Source organism: Juglans microcarpa x Juglans regia, chromosome 2D (assembly GCF_004785595.1).
Source record: "Juglans microcarpa x Juglans regia isolate MS1-56 chromosome 2D, Jm3101_v1.0, whole genome shotgun sequence".
NCBI lineage: Eukaryota > Viridiplantae > Streptophyta > Magnoliopsida > Fagales > Juglandaceae > Juglans > Juglans microcarpa x Juglans regia.
Genome location: NC_054596.1, coordinates 41102259 through 41114110, shown reverse-complemented (window position 1 = coordinate 41114110; position 11852 = coordinate 41102259). Strand labels below are relative to the sequence as shown.

Below are 11852 nucleotides of genomic sequence, written 5' to 3'. Positions count from 1 at the left end.
ATGGTATAATGGACGCAAAGGATATTCAAGAATCTTAATTGAAATTTTGGTTCCCTAACACATTTTCTGCAAAATAATTAAGAACCAATACTTAATTTGTCGTTTTGTTTGCATTCAATCACTGTATAATTAGTCTCGTACGAACCCATTGTTGATCAGGCCTGGGAAGTTATAACTACAACTTCCTGCATGCATGCCTTTCAATGGGAATGCTAGCTTTCAATTAAGACACAAGATTCATCAAGGTAAATCATGTCCATCGGGTGTATATATCCCATGAGACATGCCTCTTGACACCAGTGAGAGTGTCTTTTCAATTTTCCCGGTTTGACTACATTCATTTACGTAGAATATTGACTGAAAGGTTCATTCTTTCTCTAAAAAATTATCTTTCAACAATGCACGGTAAGCTTTAATTGAAAGGACAAAAAATTTGCATTCAAACGAAGTTCGTGTATTGCATGCATATATAGTACTTATTCAGAAAGAGGTTACAGTACTGAATACAGAAAGTTTTTTTTTTTTTGAGTAAAGTCAAACATTTTTGCTCCCCGTTTGAACATCCTATGTACTGAAACAGCGGCTAGTACTGCTAGTGATCTGCATGCATGCTAGACACCTTAAAAAAGACTTTTCAAGGGAAACTAATGATATATGTACACGCACACACAATCATGTTTTTAATTAGGCGTCAATAGAAAGACAATTTATTAGTCATAATCCTGTCACTAGATTTATTAATTTGTAGTTATATCGAAAATAAAGTACTACTTATAACTAAAATCAACCTATAATTTGCGAACGTCCCACCCAAGAATGTCCACAAGTATGCATTCACACACATATATATAAGATCACGTAGATTCTTCTTAACAAAGCATTGTGACCATGACGATCAATTGCCTCTCTCTCTTTCTCTATATATAATTGCTTTAGTGGGTCGATCATGATCCGATATGATATCAATTGTGGTAATACATTCAAAACGACGACATAATGCAATGATTTAGAAAGGAACTCTTTTTGGAAAAAAAAAAAAAAAATCCTCCAAACTGGATTGGAAATTTGGAGTTACTCCAACTCATTTGAATGGAATGCTTGTTATTATGTGTTGATGCTCATGCACGGAACTTGAACGAACAGCGGTTCAAATTTTCACATCCATTTAAATTGCTTTAATTGCATCATGCATCGATCCCAGATATAAGAAATATTGAGCAATGAAATCGATTTCTTTTGGTGTGTGAGTCTTTCGTTTGCTTTTTATCCCTTTCTTTCTGCTGCTAGGAAGGTTGGGTTTCTATAAGTAAGCTTTGACGTTACTTGTAACATGAGAAAATTCCTGACAATTAATTGAAGCAAACTCTATATTTCTTGCTGAAAATGGAAACAGCAGCACTGATCTAGCAATTGTAATTTGTTCTGGCATCAAGAGATCGTTCGGTTTCAATTCATTGAGACATGCAGGAAACTAAAGACAGGTTTATATAGGTTGACCGACAAAAACTTGCACTACGAAAGAAGGAAAAAGATCAAAGCATAGGAAAAGTGATGAGCTAGGTAGCTGATGAACACTTATATATATATATATATATAAGAACATATATAGAACCCTAAATCAATTTAGGGCTTTACATGATCGAGAGGAAAAATAGTACCTTCCTTGGGTATCCAGCTATTACTTGTATGATTTTTCGTCTTCCTCTTCCATGAAATCCAGCTGGAAACAATTTTTCTCGCATGCCTTGAAAGGGAGCCCACTGCCCAAGAAGGTAAGCCTCGAATTGAATCACATACTAACACAGGGGAGATACACCATTTATAACTTTCTCCCTCTTTTTTGGATGGATGAAAAAACGATAGTTTGAAATATGCAAAGATATATATTCGGGAGCTGTACGAAAAAACATGTTATTACTCCATGATAAAAGCTCTTATAAAACTCAGAAAATACTATGGATAATGACCAAGTCGAAGTTCCAAGTCCAATTCATCTTCTTCAGTACTGCCGTGTTCTCTCTTTTCCCCATGCTCAGAATGATCTACATGCGTGGGATGAACCGGCATGTTTAGACTTCTTTGCCAATCTCCTTCAAATAGATTCAGACGCTGTGGATATTGTGCAGACAACTCATCGCTGCGATATGTATGTGTGGGTCTCAGATCCCATGTCGATGCTTGAAAAGGTATCTGATAATTTGCAGACATCTCAGGAGCTTTGGGGTAATATGATGGGTAGCTTTGAAATGGTAGGTATGATTTAAGATTCACATAGTTCTCATCGGCTCTGCTTGATACTGAAGGAGCTGAAGTAGGCCTTGTCTTGCCTCTATCCTTCCTATGGATATTCATGTGTCCACCCAAGGCTTGCGCAGTAGTGAAGCCTCTCTTGCAGAACACGCACTCGTAGGATCGGCCAGTGCCCATCTCGTCATTTTGCTCTGATCGATCGCTTTCTTCACTTGAGCTCTTCGAAACTTCATGATGGTAGTTGATTTCCATGGTGAAAAAACTCGTAGATTCTGGCAAAAGAATCAGTTGTTTCAAGAGAATAAGATGGGAAAAAGAAAGTAGTACTACTTATCGAAAAAAATATGGAAAGGAAAGAGGGTCTTATAGAGATCAAGAGAAGAGGAGGGAGGGGTGTGAGACAAGAGACAAAGAAAGGACCTAGGCATTACCTATGAGAATTGAGTACGCGCGCAGGTGTGGTGAGCTGGGGGGAAAAGTCTTAGATGTTTGCTGAGAGAGCCATTCGCTTAGCCGGCCGTGGATTCTCCTTTACCAGTGTTTTTTTTTTTTTTTTTTTCCCCCTCCTCATAGAGCTCTTGTAGCTGTCATCCTTAACCCGGTCTTCGCTTTGTCATCTCTCTCTCTCTCTCTCTCTCTCTCTCTCTAGGTATATGTATGTATGTATGTATGTATGTATGTATGTTGAGACACATACATGCATATAATACATTATATTATACAAAACCAGCTTACATATGTTTATCTACCTATATATATATTGGTCATGATGTCGATCGAGTAGTACTACTACCACTAGATGCAGTGTGCATGTCGAGTAGCTAGTAGACCTTGACGTATGGAGTACTTCAGGAAATTATGTATTTTATAATATCAAAATAATCTAAAGCATTCTTCTAGCTTCCACCTTCGCTCTTACGTACCTTAAGTCCTTCACAATAATTAGTTCCTCGCACAAGTAGTTAGCGTTCATAATTACAAAGCAGTCAAAGGAAATTTTGATCAAGATCATGAACAAAAGAAATCCAAAATAGTTAAGCAATATCATAATTAATTGAAATATATTATGTCGACTATCCAAAAACAAAAACAAAAATGTCTACAGATCAAAATAGTAAAAGTTCTACTCATTGACGATGCCCACGGGGTCACGACATGGGTGATGGCATAAAGGCCGTGAGTTAGAGGAGGCCTGAAGTCTTGTTAAATGCACTGCTGATGGCAAGCGTGGAACAAAAATTAGTTGCAGATAATCACTATAATTGACGTTGTAGCCTGCAGGCAGAGCTTACATGCCTATCACATTCTCATCATCATCGGAAAGATGTAGGAACCTTCCTGCACGATACACACAACAAAAAAGAAAAGCAAACAACAGTACTGCATCTTGTAGCTTATACTTGTCCTTAGTATACCTTCTAAAACCGTGATTAATTAGTGGAAACATGTACATCATGTTTATGTCATCACAGTCAACATCGTACGTACACAAATCATAATCGTGTCCGTTGCTGATATTCATCGATGTTTCATTTTGCTTCATACTGATTATATGCTAAAAGATCAGAAAATATGCGGGAAGCTAACAACTGATCATCCGCTTAAAAATAAAATCGAAAAATAGAAAAAGAAAGAAAAAAAAAAAAAAAAAAAAAAAAAAAAGCAGCTTGATCTTGCCCTAGAAAGGGTCGTGTCGTCCTTTTAGATGTGGTGTTGTTCTTGTACGGTTTTAATTTGTTTATTTTCTGGCTTGAGTAGTAAAGATCAAGAGCATATAATTTGACATTTCTAGTCATTATCCTAATTAAATATATATTCAGCTATCAAATATTTAAATAAACGATATTATGGTACTCCGAGATTCCAGTTATAGTTTTACCAATATTTCTTCATCAGTTCATACATTGCGTAGTGCCTCAAATGATGCAGACACACACACACACATATATATATAGTAGGATTTATTGCATGATCGAAATGTTTAGAATTTTAAGACGTGACCATGAAATGTCTTTAATTTATTGTAGTACGTACTCTAATCAGTATTGTCTACGTTGAATTAATTTATTGGTTGCGCGCTAGCTAGCTTCTCGCACCAAGTGAATCATCAAATGAATTTAATTTCTTAATATGTTATATTTTATATATATGAATGAATCCTAGCTAGATAAATGTGCGGCAACGAAGTATTGATGTTTGATCATGTGTCGTACGTAACATATAATATATAGCATTAGATTTTCATTTTTGTGTATATATGTAGCTCTAGACTTGATGGTCCTAGTCTTTTAAAAGGGCTTATTATATAATACTCTTAATTTAATTCCTGTTTGTAAGAGTAAAGAAAAAATTAAAAGGGGGGTTAAGTGGGTTTTGACCAGCTAGCTAGATATTTCGTACGTACGTAATTAATTTGAATTATTTAATAATATTATAATTTATTATCGCTACCTAGCTTATCTGAAAAGAAAAGAAAAGGAAAACACAAAAAGGCAAAGAGAAGATTCGATCACGTTAATTATTAGTACTTATTTTGATTGCTTTGTTGTATTCTTTCGAGACCAAAAAAAGCAAATCTTTTCTTAATTAATTAATCTCAATATCGGTGTCACACACATAACACACAAGAAGATCATTTACATCATAATAATTAATTAAACAGCTAGTTATATCTATATATATATATATATGGGCATGAAATTAATGTCTTTCTTTTGCATAGAATCGAATTATATAAGTTAATATATATATATATATATATATATATATAACCTTTAAAATGGATCCCTGGCATGCAAGCTTGATTACAGCTATTATAAGCTGGGGTTGTCATCTTTAGCCAACTCATGATTAGTACTATCTCCCACTTCTCATCATTTTTCTGAACAGAAAAGAAAAAAAATAAATTAATTAATAAAAAGAAAACCCATCCGGTATATATGTGAATAACGTGCCATCTGGCCACTAGGGTCGAAGAACAAATGCTCTTAAAATTACATGTGGATTCGGTCCTTATTAGTACACGTCTTAATAGACAAAACAATATCCTACCCATTCCCACCTTATAAAATAACAAACTTTCAATTTTTATCGAAAATACCCAAAAAATAAAGAACAAAATGACGTTGTAACGTGATATTATATATATATAATTAATATAATAAGAATAATATTTAGATAGATAGATAGATAGATATAAATTGATGGATCCCCATATCTCACGCGGGACGACAAAGAGGTCCAACGTGCTGAGTTGACATAATTCATTCGATCGTTGATTAAGTCCTATTTTATTACCAGTGGGGTGAGTTTTGTCTTCAAGTATTTTACTAGTTAGTGCATTCTTTGCTTCATTATATGAGGAGTTGGTTCGAGGTATAATTAGATGTTGGGTTTGACTTAGTCCGCAAGAAAATTGTAGGAAGAAAAAGATATGAACAAGTGGACAATGGCTACAACATTAGGCCAGGACGAAAACATTAACGCGAGTGTGCTCCTGCATGCAACAACTTCATTTTGATCTCTACCAAATCATTCTGTCTTCTACTTTACGTTTTGTCAATATTTGATGATCATGTATGAACCAGCTGCAGCTAGCTAGTTCCTTTGTTTCCTTTGTTAACCAATGTGTTTGTCTTAGCTTCTAGCTAGGTGCATATATATATATATATATATATATATATAAGAGTAATACTATGTATTGATACAGTTATATGTAAAGTTCACAAATGTCGTACAGTTATTTTGAAAAAGAGTGGAATCTATTATTAAAAAATTAATTTATTATCTTGTAAGTTTTATATTTATTTATTTATTATTTTTAAAGTGATTGTATGACGATTACACATTCACGATTATAATTATTATTTTTCTATATATAAGATCATGTCTATTAATATTATTAATTAATGCATGCTCTGCCTTGTTGATTAATGCTGCTATTTTAAAGCTTAAAATAATCATTGTGAATGGACTTTTCTTCCTCACTAGTCAGTTTCTCAGCAACTAATTAAATGGGGGGGGATTCTTGTACCAATTAAACAAGAACTTGAGTTGATGAGATGCTTCAATTCAAAGATCGATTTGATATATACCCCAATTAGTACTCAAGTCTTGTGGCTAAATTAAGTTCCTTAATTTTTGCTCTTTCTTGGCAATGACAGGAGGCCGTTGCTTAAAGTATCTTATTTCGATCGGCTTCATAAACAGGGAAAAGAGATAAGGCTGACAATTATAAATATGTTTCAGTTTGAAATCTACATTCAAAAGTTAAAGAAAGACGGCAATCCAGTCAAACATTTTGAATAGACCTGCTCCTCTGACCTGTTGTGTCGGCCTACAAAATTCAACAGACACTTGGAGAGAGAGAGAGAGAGAGAATTCTATAATGGCCTTCTCCTTGCTCAATTCGGTAGTTGACCTGAGATGAATGATATCCTTTTCTAGTCAGTGACTCAGTACTTCGAAGAACTTCATCTTTAAAGGCAAAAACATCTAACTTTTTCTTTCTCATGCCAAAAGACCCATATTTTTGTGCTCTTTCTTTAACGACCCATAAACTTTTTCTTTGGTATCCGAACCGATTTATTATTTTTCTTTGTTTGTGGCGGTGGCTGAGTAATCTCAAAGGACTAAGGTTGCGTTTAGTGAGTTGATGTCAAATATTCTATAAATAGTAAATATTAATAAATAGTAATAAGAAAATAATAAATAGTAGTTTCCAAAGTAACCCTAATATAGCCCAAGACAGGTCTAGGTAAATCCTAATTCATGAAAACTTTGTATGCTACAATGCAAATCAGCAAGCCCAATATAAAAGCCATCTGATCAGAGAGCTGGGACCAGCCCAAATCACTTGCAATATTCGTTTGTAAAACAACGATAGAGAGAGAGAGAGATGGTGGAAAAAAGCAATGCAGAAAAGAGAGCAGAGAGCTTGGAGGAATGAAAACAGGAAAAGGAAATGAGCAACAGCATGATCAATGCGCAAGGATGATGCCGTGCGCTGACTAGCTTTCTTTTTACCCATACCCCATTTACCTTTCACTGAAAACATGCACTTTGACAGCCATGTTCTGGCCCCAAATGTCCATTTTTCTTACCCTATATGTCTCATACTTCTTCCCTTTAATTAGCTAGATTCTTTTACTTGCCTGCCCATGCATGCTTCCCACTTCAGTCATGATCTCAGTTTTCAGTACTTTCAAACTCCTCCAATGATCTCAACTTACTGCCTTTTTCACTGTCCATCCAAGAGATTACAGAGAGAGAGTGAATGCATGTGTGAGAAATATGCCTTGTTTTGGGTTTCACTGACCAAATCATGAGCTGGTAGAGCTGCTTATGTAAGGAGAGGGCATTGATGTTGTTGACACCAGCAGACATTGTGTGGGGAACATGCGAGATATCAAATGTTGGGAAATACAACAAAATCCCAGTTCCAGAGACCAAATTACCACTTTGAATCATTGGATATGACAATGGAGTGCTACGCGAGTGCTGCTACCCTTTCCCTCATACAAAGTAACTATTTACAGTCTCCCGAGCTGCTTCGTAAATTTGACAATCTCATCTTGCTTTTATCTCGAATGAAGATGTTTGTTTCTATCAAAAAAAAAAAAAAAATCTTGCTTTTTACTCCCTGCCGGTTTCCCTATATTTTCTTGCTTTTTAACTTTCATTCGGGACATGTCGGTGGAATGCGCGCAATCCTGCAAGTAATCATAAGTATGATAGTTGCCAATTAGCCGCTACCAAAAGGAAACATATAAAAACAATCATAATTTCTATATATATATTTTTTAAAACACTATCTACGCAGTAGGATTGGGCGGTGAGGCATTTCCCATTTGCAACGAGGCCCCCGTTTGCAGACAGGGGCCGAGCGGGCGGATGCCCGCATACAACTGAGAGCAGGGGGCGGGGCATGGGTTGGGCCCAAGTCCACCTAAGGTTTAATACCGTCTGCCCAGCCAGCGTATATATATACATATATATTTAAAAATAATAATTTTCTTTAATAAAACAACGTCTTTTTATCTTATATTTTACTTTTTAAAAAAAAAAAAAATTAAATGACGTACACAAATCATTTTATCTTAAATTAGATTTAACTTAAACCTAACACCCCGCCCTATCGTTTCTTTCTTTCTTTCTTTCCCCTCACTCTCTGTTCTCTCAGTCTCTCTTTCTCTCCTTTTGAGACCCTCCTTTTCTTCTCCTCCTTCTTGAAGGATGAATGGCTGTGGAAGTTAAAACCACAGTTACGAATGGTCATAGGTTTGCGAAGCGACCCACAACCATTTGTGGTCGTAGATCTTTGTAGAGTTTGAAGTCAGATTTGTTAAGTTTTGAATTTTTTTTTGTCTCCCAATTTGTTGTGGATTTCTATTTTCATGTGGATTTTTTTTATAATTATTTTAGATTTTTTGATATTTTCTGATTATCTCTTCCCTGTGGGTGAGTAGTGGGTAGGGTGGGGTGAATGTTTGTGGGAGCCCATTCGCCCTTGGAGTCCAGAAAGGGCACCCGCTGACTGGGGGTGGTGCTAAGGTCAGGGGGCCCAATCCGTCCCCCAACACATGCAAGGGCGAGGGGCACATGACAGGGACACCTTGCTCCTGATTAACACGAAGTCGTAGATATATTTGTAAACCTCATAGTTATTTGAGTAATGATACAATATACATGCACCATCTTTTTTATAATTATATTTTAAAATGAGAATATTTATATAAATTGATGTTACTTTTATAAATTATTTTATAAAAAATGTCTCTTATTTAAAACATAGTTGTATAAAACGTTGTAAAAAAAATTTGTACATTTATTATTTTCCTAGTTTATTATATCCTGAGAGTAAAGTCCACATATCACTATATTTTTCTTTAAAAACACTCGTTTCTAAGTTTTAAATGTATTCGGAAATTTAGGCAAACATGTATATTATTTTTCTCTAATTGATATATCCTTAGAAATCAAAAGTTTTATTGACAGTGATGAGATGAATTGCAAAAATCAAGCCTCAGATCAAGCATCATAACAAGCACAACCGTATAGCTCATAGTGACCAAAACATTTCATATGTAGCACCATTTACTTTTGCAAATATAGTGTGATTATTCAGTAAAAAGGTAGAATCAAATCTATAGAAACTATTTTGCAGTCAAAAGCATATTTTCTTCTATGTTCCTTATCATGGCATCAAAGCATCTCCTTCTTCAGGATCTCTGAACGCTTCCGCAAACACCTTCCTCACCATGGCCGTACCACCCACCCAAGCCCCATCCCAACTAATCAGTGATCTCACTTCACCCTATTCTCTAACTGTTGCTGACAATCTTGGAGCAACCTTGGTTCTGGAACTTCTCACCGGCGACAATTACCCCTCAGGGCGATGTTCCATGCGTATGGCGCTCAACGCCAAAAATAAACTTGTTTTCATTGATGGCATTCTAACAAAACCTACAGATCTTTCCATTGCTACACTGTGGGAGAGGTGCTGCAACATGGTTCTTTCTTGGTTACTCAATTCCATTGACAAATCTCTAAGGCAAAGCTTGATCTATTGTCAGAATCCCTCTGAAGTATGGAAAGACTTAGACCACCGATTCTCTCAAAGCAATCACTCGCGGTTGTATTGCCTCAAGCACGATCTTGTCAATCTCCATCGAGATTCCATGACTGTTTCAGCTTACTACAACTCCATCAAGGGGCTTTGGGATAATTGCACACTCTACAGGAACCTAGCTCTTGCACATGCAGTGCTCGAGAAAATGCCTCAGCAAGAGAAAACACAGAACATTTATTCCAATTCCTCATGGGCCTCAATGATTCCTTCAACAACGTCAAGAGCCAAATTCTAGCTATAGAACCCCCTACCCTCCATCGCCAAAGCCTATGCTAGTATTCATCAAGAGGAGACACAACGCCATCTTCATCTCCCGCTCCTACCTACACTCGACAGCACAGCCATGGTTGTTGCTCGCTCTTCCAATTAGACCCACAACAAAGCAAGAAATGGCAAGAAATGTATCAAATGCGAAAAAGAAGGTCACCAATATTTTTTTTCCATGATAAAAACCCAATCCAATTTTCACATAAAACGAATTCTTAGCTCATTGCTTGCAAAAATTCTTTTCTGATCATGGTGTAATTCATGAGTGTACTTGTGTTGAAACTGCTCAACAAAATGGTGTTGCGCCGAGCGAAAACATCGTCATCTCTTAAATGTTGCTCGTTGTTTACGTTTTCAAGCTTGTTTACCTATATCTTTTTGGGGTGAATGTGTTCTAACTGCTTCATATTTGATTAATCATACTTTGCCAGTCTCTCTACATCATAAAACTCTGTATGAACTTTTTCATAAAGCCCCTCACTTATAAGCATCTTCGTGTTTTTGGTTGTTTATGCTATGCACATACTTTGAACGTTCATCGTGACAAATTTTCACGGCGTGCCTCCCCATTCATCTTCCTTGGTTATTTTCTTAGTCACTCAACCTATCGTGTATATAACATAGAAACCAAGAAAATATTTTCTTCATGTGATGTTCAGTTTGTTGAGACTGTCTTTCTTTATATTGACCCTACATCTTATAACCTCACAGACACTCCATCCACTGTCCCTACTGTCCCTATTGACCCCAATCCTATCTTCCCTGAACTTCACTCCCAAGAGCATTTCCTTAACCCAAACCTAGATAGTCCAACAGATAGTCCCACCGATAGTCCCTCTCTTGAACCTGTTGACCCCGATCCCCCCTCCCATTGCCTCATCTTGACCATACTGCCAGATCATTCGTCCTTCCTACCTTCAAGGCTATATTTGCATAGATCTCTCGGAGTCTTCACATTCCAATCCCACTCCATAGACTTTCTCATATACAGTTTATTCTTTACCTAGGTTTCCTTCTTATCGTTTTTTTTGTCCTAACCACTTTGCTTTTCTCACCTTTGTTTCCAAAAATTTTCATGATACTCACTCTTATTCTCAAGTTGTTCTTGTTCCTCACTAATGGGTTGTTATGGCTGATGAAATCAAAGCCCTAGAAGCCAACCACACTTGGACTCTCGAACCTCTCACTCCAAACAAAAAAGCCATTGGTTGTAAGTGGGTTTACAAAACCAAACTCAGGGCTGATGGATCCGTCGAACATCACAAAACTCAGTTGGTTGCTAAGGGTTACACCCAGGTAGAAGGTTTGGATTACCATGATACTTTTGCTCCAGCTGCTAAACTTGTTACACTTCGTTGTCTTCTTGCTATAGCTGCAGCTAAAAGTTGGTTTTTACACCAATTGGACGTTCACAATGCCTTCATGGTGATCTTGATGAAGAAGTTTACATGCATCCACCTCTCAGTTATTGTCCTTAAGGGGAGAAGCATTTTCGCCCCTTCCACAAAGCTTTATATAGTCTTAAGCAAGCCTCCCATCAGTGGTACCACAAACAATCTAATGTTCTTACGTTGACAGGTTTTTGTCAATCTATTAATGTTGATCATAGTCTCTTCACCAAGAGTACAAGCACCGTGTTCACTGCCGTCCTGATCTATTTTGATGACATTCTTCTTACTGGCAATGACCTACCCACCATCATTGG

At 36.5% G+C, this 11852-nt stretch overlaps 1 protein-coding gene across 1 annotated transcript; it reads right to left on the bottom strand.

The window, feature by feature from the left end:
• Positions 1 to 1565: 1565 nt before the first annotated feature.
• LOC121248858 (transcriptional regulator SUPERMAN-like) lies at positions 1566 to 2873 on the bottom strand. The gene is made up of 2 exons (XM_041147458.1): positions 2682 to 2873; positions 1566 to 2522 (listed from the first exon to the last, which is right to left on the bottom strand). Exon 2 carries the CDS (start codon positions 2500 to 2502, stop codon positions 1954 to 1956), a length of 549 nt encoding a protein of 182 aa, XP_041003392.1. The 5' UTR covers positions 2503 to 2522; positions 2682 to 2873; the 3' UTR covers positions 1566 to 1953.
• Between the last annotated feature and the right edge of the window lie 8979 nt (positions 2874 to 11852).